The 22,675-nt window shown below is 47.9% G+C and overlaps 6 protein-coding genes across 6 annotated transcripts in view; 2 read left to right on the top strand and 4 right to left on the bottom strand.

Moving 5' to 3' along the window:
- LOC118503580 (uncharacterized protein DDB_G0271670) overlaps positions 1–11,377 on the top strand; it is a 55,326-nt gene extending 43,949 nt beyond the window's left edge. The window contains exons 3-7 of the mRNA XM_036037020.1: positions 1,270–1,350; positions 1,536–1,597; positions 8,158–8,387; positions 8,472–10,616; positions 10,683–11,377. Of these exons, the coding sequence (XP_035892913.1) occupies positions 1,270–1,350; positions 1,536–1,597; positions 8,158–8,387; positions 8,472–8,749 (651 nt within the window). The 3' untranslated portion in view covers positions 8,750–10,616; positions 10,683–11,377. The remainder of the gene's footprint in view (positions 1–1,269; positions 1,351–1,535; positions 1,598–8,157; positions 8,388–8,471; positions 10,617–10,682) is intronic.
- Positions 355–17,446, bottom strand: LOC118503578 (elongation factor-like GTPase 1). The gene is made up of 3 exons (XM_036037018.1): positions 14,709–17,446; positions 14,519–14,632; positions 355–864 (listed from the first exon to the last, which is right to left on the bottom strand). The coding sequence occupies exons 1-3, from the start codon at positions 17,185–17,187 to the stop codon at positions 491–493; spliced, it is 2,967 nt and encodes a 988-aa protein (XP_035892911.1). The 5' UTR covers positions 17,188–17,446; the 3' UTR covers positions 355–490.
- Positions 6,922–7,739, bottom strand: LOC118503587. Its single transcript, XM_036037026.1, has 2 exons — positions 7,574–7,739; positions 6,922–7,506 (listed from the first exon to the last, which is right to left on the bottom strand). The coding sequence occupies exons 1-2, from the start codon at positions 7,731–7,733 to the stop codon at positions 6,986–6,988; spliced, it is 681 nt and encodes a 226-aa protein (XP_035892919.1). The 5' UTR covers positions 7,734–7,739; the 3' UTR covers positions 6,922–6,985.
- On the bottom strand, positions 11,378–14,337 carry LOC118503579 (pre-rRNA 2'-O-ribose RNA methyltransferase FTSJ3). The gene is made up of 2 exons (XM_036037019.1): positions 11,797–14,337; positions 11,378–11,719 (listed from the first exon to the last, which is right to left on the bottom strand). The coding sequence occupies exons 1-2, from the start codon at positions 14,154–14,156 to the stop codon at positions 11,464–11,466; spliced, it is 2,616 nt and encodes an 871-aa protein (XP_035892912.1). The 5' UTR covers positions 14,157–14,337; the 3' UTR covers positions 11,378–11,463.
- Positions 17,447–17,473: 27 nt separating the features above from the next.
- On the bottom strand, positions 17,474–19,598 carry LOC118503582 (tyrosine--tRNA ligase, cytoplasmic). The gene is made up of 2 exons (XM_036037021.1): positions 19,204–19,598; positions 17,474–19,100 (listed from the first exon to the last, which is right to left on the bottom strand). The coding sequence occupies exons 1-2, from the start codon at positions 19,405–19,407 to the stop codon at positions 17,667–17,669; spliced, it is 1,638 nt and encodes a 545-aa protein (XP_035892914.1). The 5' UTR covers positions 19,408–19,598; the 3' UTR covers positions 17,474–17,666.
- Positions 19,599–19,817: 219 nt separating this feature from the next.
- LOC118503584 (TNF receptor-associated factor 3) lies at positions 19,818–22,252 on the top strand. The gene is made up of 4 exons (XM_036037023.1): positions 19,818–19,977; positions 20,184–20,317; positions 20,383–20,683; positions 20,762–22,252. The coding sequence occupies exons 1-4, from the start codon at positions 19,927–19,929 to the stop codon at positions 21,419–21,421; spliced, it is 1,146 nt and encodes a 381-aa protein (XP_035892916.1). The 5' UTR covers positions 19,818–19,926; the 3' UTR covers positions 21,422–22,252.
- Positions 22,253–22,675: the final 423 nt, after the last annotated feature.

Below are 22,675 nucleotides of genomic sequence, written 5' to 3'. Positions count from 1 at the left end.
GCGCTCAAAGCAATCGAAACGTTGGACGTCGAGACGGGGCCCAGATTAAGCTTACTTATTATTAGCCTGTTTTGTTCGGTTTTGTTTTCTGGATCTCACATTCGCATCGAAAACGCGCACGATAACGAATTTATAATACGCCATATAGGATTACACGACCCACATACATGGGTTGAGCATGTGCGGCTCAGGATAGTTTAGTTGGTCAAATTTATTCTTCAGGTTCCAAGTTCTGAATATTTTCATTTAAACTCCTTCAACGGCAATAGATAACCAAATACTCACTTAAATTCCGCAGTAAAAAAATTTACAACATAGGTCATCATTAATCCGTTTCAATAAAAGCCTTCACCCTGCGTATCCTTTGTCACTGTGACTTTACACTCCGGATTGTAAATTAAAACACGTTAGCAAAGAAATAAAAGAATACAACGTACTTACAGCTACATAACGATCGCTTCTACCTCAATCACGCACGTACACGTCGCGCTTACTTATTCTTCGACAGTGTACGTTGCTTTTCGGCAAACTCGACCAACTTCTTGTCCACCGGCAAACCCTTACGTTCGCGTATCGCATCCATATACACCCGTGCCACATTCGTAAAGTCGGCCTTCTCGCCGTACTGCAGATACTCTTCCTCGGTCGACGGCACCCAGTGCGGATCGATGTCGACCGTCTCCCAGTGGCTAAATACGAGCTGCGGCATAGCCAAGCCGGACGTTTGCTTGCGAATTTCGGTCGCAAAGTTAAACGACTCAATAACCGGGATGACGGCCGTCACATCAAACTGGCCGCTGCCTTCAATCAGATCCGCCGACTGGATGCGGCCATGTCGTCGTCCTATTACGGCGTACAGTTTTCCTGTTGATGAAACAGCAAGAGAGAGAGAGATAGAGAGAGAGCGCGTTATTAGTACTGCTAATGAAGATAACAACAAGCGATAGCTTAATAGCAAAAACAAACAATCTGCAGAAGCTTGCCAGAGCTCAGTTAGAAGTTGTTGGAGATGAGATTCCATTTTCTTTTTGTTTTAAAAAATCACCGTTAACGATTCCTATACTCACCAGCGGGAAAGAGATCGGGGAAAAGTACACCCCCACCCCAACCCGGCGCGAACCCAAAAATAACAACGTACGAAAAACAATCCCAAACTCCACCAACCGCAGCCACCCCCAATATAACCGCACCACCTGTGCGCGCATCACCCACTGGCGGAAGAATTAATCGAGAAAAATCCTCCCTCTGCTTCTGCCCTTTTCGTTACAGACTGGCCTCGCACCGACCAAGTACCATTACTATCCGCACAATCAGCATATCTACTTCCTGCCCGAATGCGCCATCCAGCAGGTAGGTTTCATCGGATCGTTTGCTCCACCACTCGGCACGGCATCTGCATACGCGGATGTGCGCACCGTTAGAACCTCTCTCCGCTGCGCGTGTTCTAATCAATATTCAATGGATTTTTTGTTTTGCATGATTTTTCCTCATTTTCCTGTTGCTTCCCGATACACGCCATCCATCGGTATCTGCAGGTCTGCAATGCTGTCTACGTCCGTCTGAACTACACCCAGCCACTGTGTGCCTGCCCACCGAGGTAAGTCAGCATTTTCTCTCCAAGCGGGGAGATTTTTGAAGCAAAACGAACGCGCTGCTTGGAAGGTGGAGATGAATTCTTGTTTCATTACCAATTTTCGAGCAAACAAGAAAAAACGCCCGTAGCTTATTGGAACCCATTAAAATTCTTCGTGCCCAGTAACGAGAACCGGGGAAGGCTTACTGGCCGTAGTATCTACTCCACCCCATCAATTGACATGACTCGTTAGATTGGTTGTTCTACGCTGCCGTAGGGTTCAGTTGCCTCGGGATTTCGTTTCCCTTTCCGACAGTCATCGCCAAGTCATCGAACCACAAATCGTCCACCACAAATGACCTCGGCGTGTGGCGAATTTGTAGATCAAGACCTTGAGCATGCACACACCCTCGAAGGTTACGCGGAGCAATTACTTTCGGTTGTTGCTGGATTGACTGGTTAATCCGTTTACCACGATTTTGTTCTATTTGGGCATTCTGTTGGACACAGCAACAAAAAATTGGCTTCAAAGGCAAATTTAAAATTCCTATTCTTCCTCCAACATGCACCGCCACCGAACGATCCAGTCCACACCGGTAATTGGTTTTCACTTTCCGCGCCGAAAAGCCGTGACGCCGTCCGCCGAACGCCCACCAGAAGGAAGCGCCCATGGGAGCAGTAGTCGAAGGGAGAGCGCAGCACATCGACTCTTTCTTTTTTTCCGGCCGGTCCGGGCAGACTTGGGACTTGGTCACGGTAGTTGGTGATGGTGGTGCAGAAAGCAATTACCCTCATCAATCATGCTTCGAAGCTTTTGCCGAGCGCCCACGGTCCTCGGTCCGTCACCAGCCACAATACACCCACCACCAACACGCAGACCGATCGGTTCAGTGTGAGATTGTTGTTTTTGCCTGAGTGTTGTGCTCGGAACGATCGGTCTTGGTCTGCGGTCCGAAACCCGTTGTAGCGCGTCTCATTATGCTTTGTGCAAGCTAAACAAACTGCTAAACATGATGTATGACAGGCGCACATCACCCGAGCAGGAACATTTCTCACACACGAGTACAAGTAGAAAAAAAAAACAAGACTCCCGCTCCTTGCAAAGGGTTGGCAAAACAAAACAAAGCGTCTCTCGCCAAGCCCTTGGGTACAGTTATGGCGTTTATTGAATTTCTTCCCTCCACAAGCGTATCTCCATGTCTGGTGTTGTTTTGCCCCTCGAAGTCCACCACCATGGGATCGCTGTACCATAAATCTTTTTTTCTACACGGTAATCGAATTAGTGTCCGACAGGTTTATCACAGGTCGAACCGATCCGGTTAAGGCTGCTCAAATTTCAATGAACCTTGGCTGCACCAGACCAGATCGTGATCGGCTATTATGCGTCTGCTGATCGATTGCATTATTACTTGCGGAAAAGCAGACATTGGTGCGGTAATGGATACGCAGTCCTCTGGTATAGCATACGGCAATAGCAAAAGGTGAAAATAACGCTAGAGTTCTAGCTGACCTCCACGATCGAAGATGAAATATTTTCTTCCCTCCGTACGTACACACACGTATGTTAATGATCCATGCTCACTTTACATGAGATGCTAATAGTGTCGCCCGCTGCAAGATTACCATTACCAGATCACTTTTGCATATTTCCGTAACCGCGATCGTTTCAATTATAAAGCACTGATTGCCCTCCTAAAAACGTCCGTTCTCTTGTGCTATTGTGATGTTCTGCAATGTTTATTAGCATTACAGATCCGTGTAAGAATTCCACGTGTGCGCACCCCACGACAATACACGGAACACTCGGCTGCCAACGTTCCCCGTATGTTCGGATGGCTAAGTCACGTATTTAATTAAATCACCAAGCAACACGATCGACCAAACACCAGCAGGACACCAACAGGAAGCTATGCTGTGGAATGCACTTGGGAAAACACACTCCACTGTGGTGGGGCTGGCCACCCATCCAGCCATTACCAGGAGGTCGGTTACACACGATCGCACCGCATCGGAAAGGTTGTGTCGGTGCGCCGCCACGGACCCGCACAAAATTCCGTTAAAATCTCTCTATATTTCGGAGTATCTCCGCAGCGCACCTAACCTACTACGCGGCTGGGTCGTCTAATGAAAGCGGACCCCTGCTAGGTTCAATTACACGAGCATCTGCTCAGGCCCGAGCTCGCTTCTAAGCCCAGCGCTAAACATTGTTCCACCGAAACCCCCACGGTACTGCTAATGTTTATGTAATATGCAATATTTTTGCTCGCTTCCCTCTTTTGTGATCCGGCGACATCTTCACGACCATCGCGCCATGCGGATAAGAACACGATCGTACAACCAACTACACGCGGGCCAGCTAACAACAATGCCCCGCTTGCTGCCATGGTACCGTGCACCGAATAATGAAAGCTAAACACGGGACACTGAGCACACAGGCCTCATTTCCCAACCTGGCTGATTTAGATTCGATGGCGTCCCGAAACGTCCACGGTTACACCGTCTGCCCGTGGTTCAAAGAATGCTGTCCAAGGCAAGTGTCAGGCAAGGCAGCAGTTTTACGCCATGATTATAGTCATCCTCTGCTGTTCGCTGCTCCCGGTACAGATGCTCGCTAGACACTTACGATTCGAGAGCAAGATCTTATTAACCGGTCGACATTGCCTGATGATCTCTGCCAAAGAACGACCCTTTTTATTTTCGGACGCTCGGTTTGTTCCACCGCTTGTCGATTGTGTAAATATATGCTCGCGTATTAGCATATCTTCGCTGGGCCACTTTTACACCGTCAACTGCGCGATCGTGCTACCAGTCGTCGTCCCGGATTGGTCACTTCAGGTCAGGTTTAGGTGATACATCACCGATTTGCACAGCTGGGCCATCGATCCTGTGCCACCGAAACAACAACAACAAAAAACCCCGCAAACTTCACCATCCAAGCTTTATCGCCTAAATCATAGTGTGGCGCCTGAACACGCTTACAAGCTACCAATTAAATTTCATCAGCACCCTCGAAACAACGAGTCCAAACACATACACACACACATACTTTTTTATGCTACATGCAAAAATGCCTCCGATAAGTACTGGATGCGCCCATGTTTATGCATACCCCGGGCGATCGATCGCTGCCGGTGCAATGACTCATTAAAATAAATCGTACGAAACTAATCGCTGATCGTGCTAATCCTGCAGCAGACGGAATGAACCATGGATCATTTACACATTAATTAAACAGCCCTTCAGCCCTTAATGTGCTGTCCGTATGCTGTATGTGGAAAAGATGCATTTAACCTAGCCAGACTTTCTAGCATCTTCGAAGTAAAACATCATAAAAATCAATTACACCCCAGCACCGACACAAAGGAGGACACACAACAGTATTTACACAGAGTTGCATACAATATCACAAAACTGGCATTCAACTGTCCATTCGCATATCAATCATCGATCATCAATCATCTGACACACGTGCAGTTCGGTGCAAGTGATCGCGAGTGACGCTTGATCCCACTGCGTCCGGGGCCAATTTTACAAATCCTCCAACCAATGGGCATACTTTTACATCCAGACACTTACTTCCATCAACATCTACCACCAGCACAAGTGTGATTTCGTACCAAAAAGGGGGAAGTAAATGCGCCACACCATCGATCAGCGCAAAAGAAAAGCTCCCAACAGAGGGCAGGGTATGATCGGCAATTATGCACCACAGTTCCCTGCCGGGTTCTTTCCCTTGCGGTAGGAGAAACATACATCAGACAGTTGTTGGTCTACGATGCCCTCCCGCAGTGGGGACTGTGCCGCGAAAACCATGCCACGATGGAAGGTAGCCCTCATCAGAATGGTTAAGCTAAAATAATAATCAGTGAAAACAAATTCCTCCGAGCGAACCGATGCTTTCTCCCCGGTCGAATAAAAGGACGGATCTCCCACAGGGGGAGATCGTGTTGTTGTCTAAACGCTTGTGGACACTAATGATTCGAGTACTAATAATTAACTCTCCCAAGGGGATGATGATTTACGCAAAGCAAACGGAACCTCATAAGGAGACGGTTGATAGATAAACCATTCAGATGCCTAAATTACCTGAGATGTAACTCAAATGTTTTTAATTTCATTTTTTTTTTAAATTGCGTAGTAAAAGACAATAAAGCAAGCAGACAAAAATCTCAAAACCATCAGAGCCGTTACCTTAAAATCTTCAATCGTTCCTATCGCTTTAATCAAAAATTTCTATCGCATCTATGGTTGGTGCGATTGGTCCGGAAGATCTATTTAATATGACCCATTCGCGGTGCCTCCATCATGAATCCATGATGAGAAGCTAGAAAAACGTCCAAACTTTCCCAGTGCCTCGCAGCAAATTATTTGATTGGCTTTGTTTCGGTTTGTATTATTTTCTTTATTTGATTTGCACTCCCCATTTTCCATCCTCAGGGGGAGGGGTTTGACGGAACAATCTTATCCGTTCATCTCGATTCTCGGTACCGAAAATCATAATCGTATCGAATTGCACCCGGGCGCTATTAGTGGCTCGGTGCCGTATGCAAAAATTTCTCCCTTCATGCGAAGATCATCCGGAAAATTGGGTTTTTTTTTGTGAAGAAGAAGAAAAATGCCAGTCAACTCATCTCTCGCATACTCACATTTGCTATATTGGTGGATTTTAACATGGCCGTGGGTGTGTGTATTTATTGTGGAAAATTGGTTACAATAGCCGGGTCCCAGCCAACCAGGTTACTGGGTTCCTACAAACGATTGGAAACGTTCGCCTTCCGGCAGATGCAGCCACCGAGGGGTGGAAAATTTTCCCTCCAATGCACCAACAACAACAGCAAAAAAAACTCAAAATGGTACACACACCTGTCCGTGTGGTGATTACATTCTTCGGCGCATTGAAGCGCGGGTGGCTGTGGCAACTATCGGAATCACGATCGGAATCAACGACCGGAAGTAAGTGTTCGATTGACCGATTCCGGATTCCGGTGACCTGGAATTCCAGTGTGCGCATCAGTTTTCGAACGATCGCCAAGCAAAAGTTAATGAACATTAGTGTAGGGTGCAGACACTGACGGGGGCCAAGCACAATACGATGAAAGCGGTCGATTAATAATTGGTACAGACAGATTTGCTTTGCACCGAGCGAAGGATCACTTACCACCTGCGATTGAGGTAGCAGCGATCGAGGTGGAGAAATACTTTCGATTCAATTGTGCACCGTATGGACATTGCTTTCTTAACAGAAGGCTTTCTAATTCCAGCCAAAAAAAAAAAGATGATATATGTTTTGTCTGCGTCTGTTATGATACGGACGCATGTGGGAGATGCATAACGGCTTCGGCTGAGTATGATATGAGATGTAGAAATACGAAGGAATACTTTATTTTAATATAGAGGTGCGATTTAACGCGATCAGTAGTGTCCTAGCATCTTTCTGATCGCCCAACCCACCACCATCGCCAGCACTAAACATTCCACGGCCATAGCGTTGCTGGCAGATGCCGACTTAGTGTTACGCCCCGTTGCCGCTGGGTGCTGTACCGGGTGACCCTGATGCACCGGATGGATCATCACTGGAGGACCGTGCGGGTTGTAATCGGCAATGTGCGGAGGCCTTACACGGCCCGGTACACCCATCACGTTCGACGTAGTTGTAAGACACTTGCTGGCCGCTCGCCAACCCTCACAGATCTTGGTGGTGGCGTAGGTGCAGCCCATCTGATAGTGCCACATCACCCCGACAGTGTAGTTCACCTGAAAGCACTGGAACTGTGGCACGCCGACGAACGTCACGTTTCGTAAGGTTGGATTTGCTGAGGCCAGGAACAGATGCGTTGTGTTCACGAGTGACACGGTGCAGGGTGCGGACGAGCTACGCAAGCACGCCTCGTAATCTCCGGTCGAGTGACATATTTTGCAGTTCAGGGCAAAGGCTGCAAAAATAGAATCACAAACCTGTAGGAAACGGTAGGACACAACAAACCATTCCAAACTTCGTACCACTGCCAACGAGGCACACAGCAACGAGCAGCAGCGCAAAGAAGCGCCCAGCATCCGAAGACACTGAGCTGGGGTGTACTTGTTTCGATAACATCGCGTGAATAACTGGAACTATCTTGCAAGAGACTGTGCGTTCGGTGAACGAAAATTTCGTCGTCATAACAGCGTACGCGTTTCCAATACTCTTATGGGGATGCGTTTGTTTGAACAGCAGGTTCATTTTTCGTCAACAGGGAAATGGGAGACATGAATCATTGCCCAACACCAGCTACCGGTGAGCGTGACACATTGTACGATTCAATAGCATAACATTTGAAGGCCATCGCTTTTTCTTGCGGGAAATTCCAAGTATCCGGGAGTTACACGCACAACTTTTGAAGACACTTCCGCTTGCCAGAACAGCACTCATTAACGGTACTTACATCGCGCACAGCCTCGTGTAAGCTCTTATCGGCAATCATATCTCCTTCCTTCACCTTCCAATCAACCCTACTCGGGAAAGGCAAACATCCACCACGATTCGCGATCGATTTTCGCTCTATGCGCGCCGCTGCTAACAACAACACCCTGTTCTCGTTCGACAGATATCGCGATCCATGCTCGGCTAGCCTGAACGAAGACGACAACCACACGATTAAGCTCGTCGGCAATCAGCAGAAGCGCGCAATTACGCTGGCAAAGACGTGCGAAAACACGAACGAGCTGCGCGATTGCCGTGCACCGAAGGACTGGTCCATCCTCGCCCTGCAGAACACTCGAACTGGCAAGTCGCACTATCTGGTTATCTGCAAGTGTCCACCGCACTATCGACTCGGTAAGTTAACGCAGCGTTTGGCGTCCGATCGTTCAGAAGCAAACCGAACACTAACCGTGGCGTTTGTTCTTTCTTCCTGTGCAGAGGGACCGCTGGCCCACGATCAGCCAACGTACGCCGGTCTGCCCGGTATCAACGTGTACGGTATGCTGTGCGTCCCGCCGGAGACCTCCAGCTACTACGCCTCGAAGCCGGCCAAAACGCCCGCCAACGTGTACAACAAGTGGAAGGTCCCCTCGAGACAGCCGGTTTCGTCGTACCGTGCGAACTCCGCCGCCATCGCCGCTGACACCGAGACCGAATCCGTCTCCCGGACGTACCAGAACACTACTACGAACGCTAGTGCGCCAGTGAGCCAGTGAGATGCATAGACCGGAATCCACGGTTTGGCTTTGCGAAGCTAGATTCGCTCCAGCTTCACGGCCAGATGGAAAGGATGGCCAGATGCATCCTATTCGCGCCTAACTTAATCATCCTCCATTTCCATTTCGATCATTCACTTTCAACACCCATCCAAACCATCTCATTCCCATCGAAACTCAAACTGCTAACTATTCCATTATTTATTTGCCGTTTAGTTGATAGTTAGTATGAAGGCCCGCTCGCACCGACGGGGGCTTGTAGTCGTTACATTACACAAGTCGTAACTAGCCGTTTTTTTAATCATCTGCACACACACATCATCATCAACACATCATTCACATAAACGCTATCCAACAACACGACCGTAATCGAACGGTAGAGCGCAACAAAAACGATTCCGGATCGCGATCGTACGATCAAACCCAGACGAACGGACGCCATCTTGAAATCGTTTTCCTACGGTCCGATTGACGGGTGCAGCTTAGGAGAAGTTTTAGAAAAAATGGCGCCGACTGGAGAAATTGAATGAACGCCCGTAAGGATTTAAATCCATTTCGGGCGAACGGAGGTGGACACTCTCGCCTGGCGCTTCCAAAACGCATTATCCCGCCGCCTTAGACTACCGATCCGCAACCGATATCTCTTTCTTTTCATCGCTACTGCGCCAAACGGTAACCACAGAGAGAGAGAGAGTCTGGGGACAACATTTTAATCGAAATGGTTTCACTGCCCGTAACAAACAAAAAAAACAATGGCCACCAGTGATGGAAAGAACGAGATCCGGACGGAAGGATCAACACCCTGTTGGCGGTTACGATCGATTCTGGCTCGCAGCGCCTGATTCGCGTGCTCGAATAATGCGAGCCCCATTCTTCTAAACTTGCCTATTTATTATTATTCTGCTATTTATTTTTTAACATTACACGATACATACAAACGAACCGGCGACGAAACGGAACTAGGGAGCTAGAGATTGAGGCGGACAGTGCATGGAAGCCACCATGAATGTGTGGTGTCGGACGATGCAAAACGATGTTTTTTTAACAGAATCTTTTTTTGTTTGCAGTACTATGTTTGCCTGTAGTGCTACATATCCCCAAGTCCCGGAGACACGATTTGGTGGGTGTGCCGGATTTTTCGTGTTCTTTTTGTAAATAGTATAACAAAACATTTCCGCCCATCGCAGTTGAAAAGGGGTTGTTGATATAAGCATACATAACACATAAAAAGGATGCTGCTCATGCGTACAACTGATCGGTCGGTTTCGACCAGTACGCGTTAGCAGTAAACGAAGGGAAAGATTTTACTGACTTTTTCTACCACTATGTTTATGCAACAAATGAAACCGAGAAGAGCAAAAGGAAACAAATAATTAAAGTAGCGAAAAACAAACAAAAAAAGCAACCTACACACTATTTAAATAAAACGATAGACGTATAAGATTAACATAAAGTTAGTAACAATACTATTAATAAAAAAGCGATATACTAAAAACGAACTTAATGGTATGAGGTAGAGACACAAATGTCGAGCAAGTAAGGTACCAAATTTGCTAACTGCTTCATTAAGCTCTTTGCATGGTAATGGCCCTCGTGGCAAACTAAAGATACACGCTTTGAAAGAAACAACCGCATCGATTGTGTTTTCTAATGAAACTTAAATAGATATCAGCAGACAAAACATTTTGTTCATTCCACTTCGCCCGACGTGAGCCAAAGCAAGTCGTCACCAGCACCAAACTGCTCCCAGTCTCGCAGCAGAAGTTTTCTCGATTGGTTCTTCAATTTACCCCTGCAATGTTGCGCATTTCGAATCCATTTGTCTACGCTCTTCTACCACTGGTGTTGATATTCATATTCAACGGAGGTACTTAGTCTAGTCTTAAAGGATCCCCAGTGAAAGAAGTAAAAAGGTATATCTGGATTCTTTCAGCCGCTGGATTGAGCTGCAAATTCTGCCAAACGGTCAACGACTACAACAACTGTATTAAAACTGCTGGCCAGGTGGAGTGTAACGATGCCCTTGTTAATATGACCCATCTCTTGCTGAATCCGCACAATCCAACCCTGGGCAAGGTGGTACCGTCGGTGAATCAGTACCAGTGCTTCCAGGTGAATTACACCATCAACGGAGTGTGGAACTACCATATGGGCTGTACATTTTCTGGCAGCAAGATATGTGAAGGCTGGAAAGTGTTGAGCCAGTGCGCAGTTACAAATGGTAAGGAGGCAGGCACAACCACGACCGGGAAACCAACGGGCAAACAGCAAGCCTCATTAGCTACTCCAACCGGACTATCGAAAAGCAATGACGGATTATCGACACTACCGGGCAAAAAATCTCTACATTCGATCTCTTTAACGCCAACTGGACCGTTAACGACTACAGTGAGCATAGCGGCACAATCAAACAGCTCATCACTTCATTCCACGTTGGCGCCAACAGTTATACCGATCGCGAAGGATTCTAGCACCCGAAAGACGCCATCGAAGGCAAGCGTGCTGTCGCTGCAGTGGGAAGCTCTGGTAATGTTCTGGATCCTGATCTTATTTTGGAGGCACTGCTAATGCTTCCTAGAAACGGATAGCGAACAATAGTCTATTGGAAACAATAAAACGTTAAATAAATGTCGTTTTAAATGTAGATTTATTAATATTTATAATTGTGTTTCTTTCTGAAGCAACCGCTTCAGAGCTGTGCCGATTTACCCAACCTACAGACCCTTCTTCTTGCGGCCTTTACTGCCAGCTTTTGCCTTCGCATTAACTCTATTCTTGCCCTTGCCAAACTTCTTGGCACGTTTTTCCTTCGCCACATCGGCGCGCCGATCCTTCTTCATGCGCGGATCGACCACCTTAAACCGGCCCTCCACACCCTTCGGGCGGCGCACCTTCTTGCCACTGATGCCCGTCTTCTTCGCCACCACGTACGTTACCTCCTTCTTCTTAGCGTCCGCCTTTTTGTAGAGTCTAGAAAACAAGAGCAACGTAATGGTTAGTAAATAGTTCATTCTTCCAACTAGCATCCTTCTCTCGCAGGTACTTACTTCTTCAACAGACGAATCTTCTCCTGGTTTGTGTTGTCCGCGTTATCCATGATCGTTTCGGCCTTCTTCTTGATCTTCTCCAACCGTTTAGTCGCATGGCGCTTCTTGCGTGCCTTCGCCTCCATCACCTTCTTGATCGTACGCACATTAAATTCGTCCTTCGATTTGCGGTAACTGTCCACCACATCCTCCGGTACGGGCAGCTTCCGTTTCATGGTGTTTAGCTCATCGGCCACGAACCAATCGGGCAGATTGACGTCGTTAAACATGTACCGGTTGAAGGCCGAATCGATGATATCACGGCGCATCTTTTTCCCCGTAATCAACATCTGCCCGAGCGCCAGTTCTTCCTCGTTTAGTTTGATTTTTTTCGCCTTGCGCACCTTCTCCGAGGAAACGATCTCAAACCCGCTGCCATCCTTGCCACCGACCGTTTCCACCGTTTTGTGTACCATCGTGCCGATCTTTTTTTCCAACGGTTCCTCCTCCCCGTCCGAATCCGAATCGCTGCTGCTCGTATCGTTTTCTGCCGAATCGTCGTCCTTCTTGTCCGTATCGTGACGTGCTCGGCGACGTGCCTTCTTGCCCAGCGGTTCCTTATTCTTTGCGTCCTTTTCCGCACCCAGGACCTTCACTCCAGCCTTTTTGTATGACTCGATCAACTTGTCCAGGTCGTAATCCACCTCTTCGTCGTTCGTTTCGAGGTTGTGCTTTTTGAACGCTTCCTGTTCGTACCAGAGCTGGGCGCGCTGCAACCGTTTGTCGGTTTTGCTGCGATAGTCCAGATCGCTAATCAACGGGTTCTGGTCCTCATCGTCCGAAGGATCCACATTGTCTTCGTCCTCTTCGAAGCTCAGCTCCTCCTCGTCCGATTCGATCGCCAGCCCTTTCTCATCGAAGTCCGAATCTGTTTCCGGCTCGCTATCACTCCCGGCGGCAAGCAATTTATCGTCCTCGAACAGATCCCCCTTCGTTTCACGATCGTACCGTACGTACCGACCCTTAACTATCCCTTCATCATCTGCCGGCTTTTCTTCTTCCTCCACCACAATATCCGGAGCTTGATCGAGCATGCTTTCCAGCTGCCGCTTGTTACCGATGTCCTTCAACGAGAATATTGCATCCTCACCCTGCTCGGTCGGTCCTTCGTCGCCTTTAATCACCATCTTCAGACTGAGCTTCTCGTTCAGCTTCGCACGTTCCTTGTTGGTCTTCTTGCGCTTTCGCTTCGAGCTACGCTCGTCCTCCTCCCGCAGGGCAGCTATTTCCTTCTCAATCTGTTTCAACTCCACAATGTCCTCGTCCACATCCGTCTCATCTTCATCCTTCGCTCCACCCTTCTTCTGCGCATCGTCCGATGTTTCCTCGCTAGGCTTTGCAAACTCCGGACTCAGCAGCTTGTGCCATCGTAACAGTTCCTTAATATCCTTTCGGCCCAAGATCTTGATGTCTTTACAGCATTCCTTCAGCTCTGTGGTCGTGCGGGGGTGTTTTGCAATGGCCTCATCTCCAGCTGTGAACGTAATTTCCGTTATCCGACTCAGCAGCGCCAGAGGTTTATCGTTCTGCATGAACTCCAGCGCAGTTACGATCTTTCTTACATCCGTGCTATCGTATCCTTCCACCTTCGCTTTCTTGGGCGTTTTGCGCTCCAAATCTTTTAGAATGTTGCTGGACGAAATGTCACTCGCCTGCATGTCCAGCTCCTCGAACACGTACTTCGAATCCAAAAAGCGAGGATCGATCTTATCCGGCGCCTTGTAGTACTGGCATACGACGAAAATTTCGGCCGACTCCTTACGCGACGCGGACGGCTTTGTCGCGTGCACCTTGCGGAACAGTTGTTTCAGCACCCAGATCAGCGCATTGTAGTCCTTCGAGCGGAACACCTTCGTGATGAACCAACCGCCCGGACGCAAAAACTGTGTGGCCAGCTTTACAGCGCTAAGCGTCAGACACACCTGCTGGTACGCATCGTGCAGCCAGTTTTTACCAACGTTCGGAGCACCATCGTTAAGGATCACGTCCGCTTTCCACGTCTTCAGCTCTTTGGCCAAATCCGACTTCGTTTTGTCGCTGGTAATATCGCCGATAAGGCTGATGCACCCAGGTACGCTCTTGATCGGGTACAGATCCACACCGATCACAATGCTGGAAACGGGCATGTTCTGCTTGGCCACCTGCATCCAACCGCCGGGGGCGGCACACAAGTCGATGCATACTTGCGACTGCTGCAAAAATCCGAACCTTCGGTTCAGCTGGATTAACTTGAAGGCGGCACGCGACCTGTAGCCCGATTCCTTGGCTAGTTTGTAGAACTTATCCCGCCGATCCTTTCCTACTTTTGCCTTCTTTCCCATGATTGAGGCTGCTTATGCACGGTACTGTTGTGACTATGAAAAGGATGTAAAGCTGGTGCAACTGCAATTTCCACACTTTAACACGCGTTTTCACTTTTAAGCCGGGAAAATCAGAAACACCCCGTCGGCACCGTTTGTTTCCAGCCGACAACAAACCATGTGCTCGATTTGACAGCTGACAACATTATTTTGACAGCTACCCCTGTACGCACCGAGGGGTAGGAATGCCAACCACAGAGACAGTGTTGCCATTCATCATCGCACAAAACCGAAACAATAGCGATGTAAATTTTGAATTGATTGTAAACCAAAAAGTTTTGAAACGAAATTTTAGAAAAAAGAAAAAAAAAGCACAAACTCACCAAGCACGTCCGAGTTCACGGTTATATTACAGCTGTACATTGGATGGACCAGGCGCTGGGGTTGATTTTGAAACGCCTTTTTACAGCCTTCCTTAACGGCTGACATGATTTGTCCTGTAATTTTAACATAAAACAATCAATATCCATATTTTATTTGTTTTCCAAGTTTCTACCGTTGCATAGTACATACCCGAGAGTGGTCCATGGGAAGCAACAGACGCGAGGTCCACTCCGATCGTCACATCAACCTCCCAGCGTTCGACCAGAAAGCAAACACCTTGCATTGGTTCATCGCACAGTGGACCAGCTAAGGATGCCATTTGAAACCCGTTCAAAAACGATGACTCGTACTGGTTGCGTGGATCTTCCAATGTTCGTTCTGTCGTCTCATCCTCGTACCATACGGATGTGTGCTTGAAATCGGTACAATTGATCAGCAGGTTCGTGCCACACCTCTTTGGCCCCAGGGACCAAATTCCTTCAAAGGGAACCGTTTCGGGCAGCAGCTTTTTCAGGTTTGTGCGAAGCTCGTCAATCGAATCCTGCAGCGCTTGAGGCAGTTTTTGTTTCGCTTCGTGTGCTTTCACGTACGCTTTCAGCACAGACTCGTTTTGGATGAGCAGATCCACGGCCTCTTGTGAAATCGGCAACGCTATCAGTTTTATTGTACACTGACGATTTGGCGTTTGAAGCGTAACGGTTTTATCTTTCTCTCTATCCTTTGCAATTTCTTCCTCCGGATTATCCTCTGAAGTAGGCACGAACGGTACGATCGTTTCCTTGAACGGCACGATAGGTTTCGAAACATTCAGCTCAATCTTGGCGTACGTTTCCTGCAGATCCTTGATGCACCGTTCCAGGTGCACTTCGCCCAACGTCAGCAGAACATGTTCGCCGCTTTCTTGCACACGCACCTCAACGCATGCATCGGCCTGATTGAGCAGTTTCAGACCACGAACCAGTTGAGGCATTTTTTGGATATCCTTCGGTTCGACTGCAACTCGCAGGATTGGCGTCGCTATTAGCGGAAGATCTACAAACGGTGGACAGAAGCGGGTGTTGCTGAGTGTCGCCGTCTTCAACACTACATTTTGTAAACCTCCTATGCCGACTATATTGCCTGCCGGTACCGAGTCAACCGGTTCCAGCTGACGTCCCATCAGGAGGAACAGGCTATCAATTTCGATCTCAGTCAGATGTGGATTTATTGCGTCGCTGTCGTTCGGGTGCATCGTGCGTGGATCGTACTTTGGTCCAATGACAAAAACGCGCGATCCTTTTCGGAGTGTCCCGCTGTAAACTCTTGCGAAGGCAAGAAATATCTCCACTTCTCCATCATCGTCACCAGCATCATTTCCATCGACCAAGGAAAGTGCTTTTGTAAGCCGTTCCAGCGTGTCTTTCGCACCGGCCAGTGCTCCATGCTCAATGGGAAACATTTTCGAAACAAACACAATCAAACGTTCACTGTCCGCATCGCACCGCATAATGTCCTGCTTTAGGGCTTGCGTTTCCGGTGGGTAAGAACTGAAATCCGTCAATCTAGAGCAGAGCAGCTTTTCTGCCTTCATCTCACTAATGCCCCTTGGATTGGGGACCGCCTGGCAAATGGCACCAAGCAGCGACCGTTCCATTGGCAACCAGCCCGAAAGCAGATTCCGCACCGGGACACGTCCATCAGCATGACGCAAATCGCGCACATTCTGCACCACTCCACAACGCTCCGAAATGGCACGTAGCTTTGTCTCGTCGCGGTTTTCTACCAGCCCGTAAATATTCCACAAATTGTCCAGTACCAGCTGAACGAAGAGCGGTTTTCGCCCCTTTTCTGTTGCACCAGATTCGATTGCTTTTTTACGAGGAGAGTAAAAATAGTCACCCCACAGAGCGTTCAACAGCGTTGCACTGTCCGACACACCGTCCAGTTTGCCCTGATAAAAACGGGCAAAGGTTGCCAGATCGAATGCCCATCCATCGAGTGCCGATCCGAACAGGACGTTGCCCTGCTGGGGTGAGTAATAAAGAAACGAATCATCCGCTTCCTCCAGGGCGGATGTTTGATCGGCCGCGGTACTGATCTGCTCCCTTGCTAAAACATCCGTTGCAAAAAGGTTTCCAACTACCGCATTAACCTGTTCCAGGACTTGTGCCAGGTGATGATACGCTTCTGCAGGATCGAGCCGTTTTTCCAAAACCAGACGATCGATTTTGTTCAGGAGCAGAACGGTGGACAGCTGCTCGTTGTACGCTTGCTGCAAACATACGCGGGTCTGAGGACAAACCCCTTCAACCACATCGACAACGATTATTGCTCCATCGCAGAGCCGGATGGCGGTCGAAACTTCGCTGCTAAAATCCACGTGCCCAGGTGAATCGATCAAGTTGACCAGATATTCTTGCTCGCCGGACTTCTCCTCCTTTGATTCACCCCGAAAGTATAGTGCTATACTGCTGCTTTTCATCGTTATTTGACGTTCCTGTTCATCCGGCCGACTGTCCATGTAGCGTAGCTTGCCTGCCAGCCGTGTCGATATGATTCCATTGCTTGCAATCAAACTATCGGCGAGCGTTGTTTTGCCGTGATCCACGTGTGCCAGAATGCATATGTTACGCACCTGCGTGGCGTCGGTTTGAAGCTGCACTAACTTTGATAAATTTACGCGCACCATGTTAAGCTTAATGTAATCAATACAATTCTATCACAGATTTGTCGTTTTTACACAACCTCGGGGAGAAAGTAGGCACGCGCGTTCACCGGACAATTCCAACCAACACAATACAACAATGAATAACAGCTGATTTTGACAGTTATCCCAGCACGTGCTTTTGTTGTTGTTTACATTCCAACAGTGCATGCTGCGTGCTTGGAGTGAACAGTGTTGCCAGTTTTTGTGATATTTAAAAAATCGATCGTAAAATTGCTCGCTTCTTTCCAATTTAATATTTAAAATGCTGTTTCCAGTTTTATGCGATGCCGAATTTAATAAATTACTCTGCAAAATACGAAACGAGTATAATCGTGCACGATTTACCATCCGAACGAAGATGATGAGGCAACAAAATGATCAAAAATAAGACTCTCAAAGCGCAACAGCAGCTGCAAAATGCCATGGTACCCGGGGACGCTCCAAACGCTGCCCCAAACAGTCTACTTGATGTTGCATCCAGCAAGTGTGCTCGTCACCCGATCGCCGTTTAGCGTCATAAGCGAAAATTCCTTCCACAGTGCCTGCCCATCCGTGCCGGTGTGCAATTCCGCCTGAATCTTGTCCCAAACTTTCTTCTTTGGGTTCAACGGTGGCACGGGATTGCTCGTGTTGTCGAACCCTTCCACAATAATTCGTTCGCCTACTTTGGATCCTTCCGGTACGCTCAGTGCTTCGCACTTTTCCGCTCCAGCCGCGTAGAGTACCAATCCCTCGCTTTCTACACCACGGATTTTCGATGCCTTCATGTTGGTCAGCACCACAACTAACCGTTCCCGAAGTTGTTCCAATGTGTAGTGAGCCATCAGGTTGCTCACGATCGCCTTACGCTCCCCACCTCCAATGTCCACAGTCAGCACACAGAGACTATCGGCGTCCGGATGCTTCACAGCGTCCTTGATTTGGCCCACCTTAAGTTCCAGCTTGTCGGGGGTATTTTCACCCGCAGGTCCGGCAGCAGCAGCAGCAGCATTTACACCCGCACCGCCCTGCTGTCCCTTTCCTGCTGCAGCTGCTTGTTTTCCTCCCGAAACTTTCACCGGGGCCGGATAAGCACGTTCCGTAAGTTCCCGGTAGAAATCGGTATCAAACGACTTCCGGATCGGATCCAACAACCGGTTTATGTACACTTCCACAGCTGCCTTCAAATCGCCCGGATGCAGTTCCTGCGAGGCGAAGCATGTTTCCAGCTGTTCGTACTCGGCAAACACAAGATCTCCACCAAAGTCCGGCTTACGATGGACCGTGAATGCTTCACCTTCCTTGAACATCGGGTAGATGACGTGCTTCACAAACTTCAGCAGCCCATTATCCTCGATATTGCCCGGCTCGCAAAAAGCCTTCTTGATCTTGCTCTTCACCTTCGCCGCACTATCAAGCAGATCAATTTTTGAGTCCTCCTCACTGGACGACATCTTTCCACCGGCCAGGCCGGGAATCATTGGATTCATTAGATGAATGCGCTTGGCGTATCCCAGCTGCGGAAGGTACTTCTCAGCGAAGGTGAAAATTTTTCGCTGATCAACACCTCCAAACTGGGCGTCCACCTTCAGATACTCCTCGTCCAGCGCCTGCAGCCCAGGGTACAGGATGCCAGACATCAGCGGATGTTCCACCTGCTTGACCACCTCCGCACCCGCCTTTTTGGCATCGTGCTGCGTCACTACCGAAGACAATCGGTACACATCCAGCGTGTACTCCTTCGACAGCTGATAGTCGGTTCCGCACACGAACCGCAACTTCTCCAGCGGTACTCCCAGCGACGAAAGCATCGCCTTGATAACCGCTTCGTAGTACTTGGTACGCTCCTTGAGCAGCGACCAGGGCGCCTTCATGTTGTCCAAGTATGCATGCAGATCTGCGAACAGGATCGTTACCTGGGCACCGGGAGATAAGCGTGAAGTGAAAGTGATAACATAAAAGACCGATGGATCATGCTGCGGCTGACGCAACACAACCCCGGAGTGCGATTTCACTCACCTCACAACCGGCTTTCAGAAAATCGGCCACCTTTGACATAGGTACGAAGTAGGCAATGTGCGGTTTGCCGGTAGTGGCCGTACCCCAGTATATTTTAAGATCACGCTCCTTCAGTATCGCACGGAGATTATCCTGCCCAAGCACCTCCTGAAGGTTGCGGGAGATGAGATGCTCCTTCTCCTCCGGCGTTAAAGTAGCAGCCATCCTGATGAACGTACGGCTAACACACAGTGCACAGGACGATCGAGTGCGAGGATCGCAAAGTTAAGGTCGAAACTCTTGAAATGGGTAGGAAAGATCGCGGATAAATGCGATCGTCACACTAAATATTCAAGGCGGCAAGGGCGAGCGATCGAAAACAGGAAAGTGTTGTACACGTCCTCACTGACACTTCTGTCACACTCGCCCAAGGTGGCCAGAGATGAGCAGGTGATGTTTGTTGTCTCAATATTTTTTAAAATTATTTTGATTTGATGTTCAACAGACTACGTTTTGGAAGATATTTCTATTTCATTTTATTTGTTGCAGCGGAACAGTTATTTAAAAATCATCTTATTTTCGAAAACAAACATCAACAACAACTGTCAACAATCATCACAGCTGGTGCACATTTTCTATCAACCTTGGCGCACAAGCACAACAACAAATTAGTTGACAAACGGAAGAAAATACACAACTCGCTTTGTTTGGTGAAATATTTTCGTGCACTAATTATGATAAGAAATGAGTAGACCCGTAAAAAGAGAAGTATCCGCCGAGGAAAATTGTTTACAGGTAAGGGAAATACGTATTCACCTTCGTGTTGTAGCGAAGTATCGCCAAGCAAATATTTCTACGATGCAGTCCCGGTTGTATGAAGGAGATGAGTCATATTTGCTCCGCAGTGTTCCGAGCCACCTGCAAAACAGCCTTACTCCGATGCCCCTTTTGCACTGTGTCATCCCAGATTCTCTTATATTCCACGATCTCCTTACCCACAGAGCGCTGCTAAAGTAGACGATGATTTGCTTGAAGCTCGCTATGAATGTCCCATCTGCAGCTGCTGGCTGAACGAGCCCATCCTCACCAAGTGTGGCCATCGGTTCTGTCGGAAATGCATCACAGATTGGTTGAAGTAAGTATTCCGCCTCCGACATTTGCTTGCATTGTCGTTAATAACCGGAGATTACCCACGTTTAGCGGGAAAAACTCCATTTGTCCGTTGGACAACGAACCGCTTGATATCAAGTGTGACATTTTTCCGGACAACTGCACGCGCCGCGAAATATCGCAAATCAAAAAACCGTGCCCAAACTCAATACGGGGCTGTGTCGATCAGTTTTCTCCCACCGAAATCGATAGCCATCTGCGCCAGTGCCCGTTCGCCATGTCCCGTCAAAGCCAACCGTGCCCTTTCGCACGGATCAAGTGTAAGTTTATTGCCTCGGACGAGGACGCACTAAACGCGCACATTGCTTCGGACTGTCAGCAACATTTACAGGTACCTTCTATCCCCGAAAACCCGGTTTATCGTACTAAGATCGCTTACATTGCTTTTCATCCTTCTGTCCTTTTGCAGCTACTTTTGGAAACGTACACGGGAAGCAATGACCGGTACAAATTTTGGGATCCACCGGCCAAGAACAGTGTGCCCGAGATGAGCACCAACGAGCTGGTCCGCTCGATGTACGAACGTATCGTAATACTTGAACAGGAAGTACACATTCTGGGCATCAAACTGTCCAAGCAGGAGCTGCAGCTAACCAAGATTAACCAGGAGGTTGATCCACGGTACAGTGGTGGCGTGTTGCTCTGGAAGTTGGAAGATTTTTCGAACAAAATCGACTCGATGGTAGCGAACAGCAACTGCATGTTTTATAGCGGGCAAGCGTACACCTCACCGCATGGGTATAAATTTTGCGCCCGCATCAATGTGTCACCGCGGACCAAGGACTCGATCGGGCTGCACGTGCACTTGATGCAGTCGGAGAACGATTACCATCTCGAGTGGCCGTTCAAGGGGCGCATAAAAATAACGCTGCTGAACGTTCGCTCGCCGGAGCTGTCCCAGCATGATACGATCATGTCGAAACCGGAAATACTGGCATTCCACCGCCCGCACCAGGACATCAGTCCGCGCGGGTTTGGGTTTTTGGAGTTTGCTAAAATTAAAGAAATTTTGGCCAAGTTTGCCGACAATAATACGGTGGTGCTGAAGATACAGATGAACATTGTGTAAAGAGTTTTATGACACAGCAAACACGCACACCCAAACATTCCACCATAAACAGTGGAGTAGAAGGTCCAGCATTGACCTTCTTCCCTCTATATGTATCTCTCTCTCTCTATCTCTCGTCGCTTACAAGTATTACAAGGTAATGGATGCATCTCATTCCAAACCGTTGTGCAGACCAAATCGTCCCATTTTTGGCTAGCGGTGTACGTCAGTACAGCAGTACATGTGTGTATTATTGTGCATTGTCTTAGTACATAGTTGCTTTACATGTCCGGAAACGGTCTACACGCTACTGTAAACGAACCAGCTACTGTAGATTTAGTTACTGCAAACAGTGCCGCCATGTAACCGGTGGCCACCAATCTCTTAGTACTTAATGGCCGTGCCAAAATGTGTAATGTGTGGTATTATTGACCTGCTGGCCCTGAATGCTTCTTCAACTATATGAAGAGGTGTTGGCTACAGTCCTCAAAAGTCTGTACTATTTTACTCGATGATCACTTTTACGTACTTACCTGTAGACGTTTCGTTGCCGTTACCTTCGTTCTCCTTCGTTTTCGAAACACCACCACCATCATCCATGGAATGGAATCAATCCAAAAAACAAACACTATCAGTAACACAAGAAGGAGGTAGTAATATGGTAAACATGGTTCTAAAAGCTTTTTTGTTGAAGAAAACTAAAAAACAAATGTTTAGATGTTAATATACAACAATACAGGAATTTTAGAAAGTGATACAAGGAAAAGGGTGCAATGGTAAAAATAATAAACGTGTTTTCCAACCCAGTGTGTAACGAAACAAGAAATACAAACAAACAAACAAATCCAAAAATCCAGTGCTTGAACGCCACGCACACACCTGTGCTAGAAAGAAATGGCCACCCTTTGTTTGCTCCCGTTTCACAATATTTTTTTTATTTGTCCGTGATTATAAGTATATTTTCTTGTGAAAAAAAATGTATATCAAGTAATTATAACTAGTCTACAAGGTTTAATTGTATTTTTTGTTTCATCGTTTTCTTTCCTTACAAACATGATCTAATAATGTTATTGTTTTCGTTTCCTGTAAATGTAATGTTACTAAATAACCAATATGTGTTCGTTCACATCCATTTTGTATTAGCTTGCTCGATTCCGCCCAACCCCCCCCCTCCCTATTTCGTTCTCGCCCGATTTCTCCTGTTTCCGTCTATAGGGTCGGTTTTGCTTGGTTTCCACTGCCACCGGTTTCTTCTCCACCTTTCCCCTAAAGGTT

The sequence above is a fragment of the Anopheles stephensi genome, chromosome 2, assembly GCF_013141755.1.
Source record: "Anopheles stephensi strain Indian chromosome 2, UCI_ANSTEP_V1.0, whole genome shotgun sequence".
Taxonomy (NCBI): domain Eukaryota; kingdom Metazoa; phylum Arthropoda; class Insecta; order Diptera; family Culicidae; genus Anopheles; species Anopheles stephensi.
This window is presented reverse-complemented; position numbering and strand designations above follow the sequence as displayed.

What these genes read in the sequence shown, in the direction of transcription:
- LOC118503587 (XM_036037026.1), bottom strand. Translation starts at nt 7,733, where the DNA reads ATGACGACGAAATTTTCGTTCACCGAACGCACAGTCTCTTGCAAGATA. An exon ending in TGTGTGCCTCGTTGGCAGTG is followed by an intron (nt 7,507 to 7,573) that starts GTACGAAGTTTG and finishes CTATTTTTGCAG; the next exon opens with CCTTTGCCCTGAACTGCAAA.
- LOC118503579 (XM_036037019.1), bottom strand. Translation starts at nt 14,156, where the DNA reads ATGGGAAAGAAGGCAAAAGTAGGAAAGGATCGGCGGGATAAGTTCTAC. An exon ending in AAGATTCGTCTGTTGAAGAA is followed by an intron (nt 11,720 to 11,796) that starts GTAAGTACCTGC and finishes CTTGTTTTCTAG; the next exon opens with ACTCTACAAAAAGGCGGACG.
- LOC118503578 (XM_036037018.1), bottom strand. Translation starts at nt 17,187, where the DNA reads ATGGTGCGCGTAAATTTATCAAAGTTAGTGCAGCTTCAAACCGACGCC. An exon ending in TTCCCATGGACCACTCTCGG is followed by an intron (nt 14,633 to 14,708) that starts GTATGTACTATG and finishes TTAAAATTACAG; the next exon opens with GACAAATCATGTCAGCCGTT. An exon ending in CGTGAACTCGGACGTGCTTG is followed by an intron (nt 865 to 14,518) that starts GTGAGTTTGTGC and finishes TTTCATCAACAG; the next exon opens with GAAAACTGTACGCCGTAATA.
- LOC118503582 (XM_036037021.1), bottom strand. Translation starts at nt 19,407, where the DNA reads ATGGCTGCTACTTTAACGCCGGAGGAGAAGGAGCATCTCATCTCCCGC. An exon ending in TTCTGAAAGCCGGTTGTGAG is followed by an intron (nt 19,101 to 19,203) that starts GTGAGTGAAATC and finishes CCCGGTGCCCAG; the next exon opens with GTAACGATCCTGTTCGCAGA.
- LOC118503584 (XM_036037023.1), top strand. Translation starts at nt 19,927, where the DNA reads ATGAGTAGACCCGTAAAAAGAGAAGTATCCGCCGAGGAAAATTGTTTA. An exon ending in TGCATCACAGATTGGTTGAA is followed by an intron (nt 20,318 to 20,382) that starts GTAAGTATTCCG and finishes ACCCACGTTTAG; the next exon opens with CGGGAAAAACTCCATTTGTC. An exon ending in ACTGTCAGCAACATTTACAG is followed by an intron (nt 20,684 to 20,761) that starts GTACCTTCTATC and finishes GTCCTTTTGCAG; the next exon opens with CTACTTTTGGAAACGTACAC.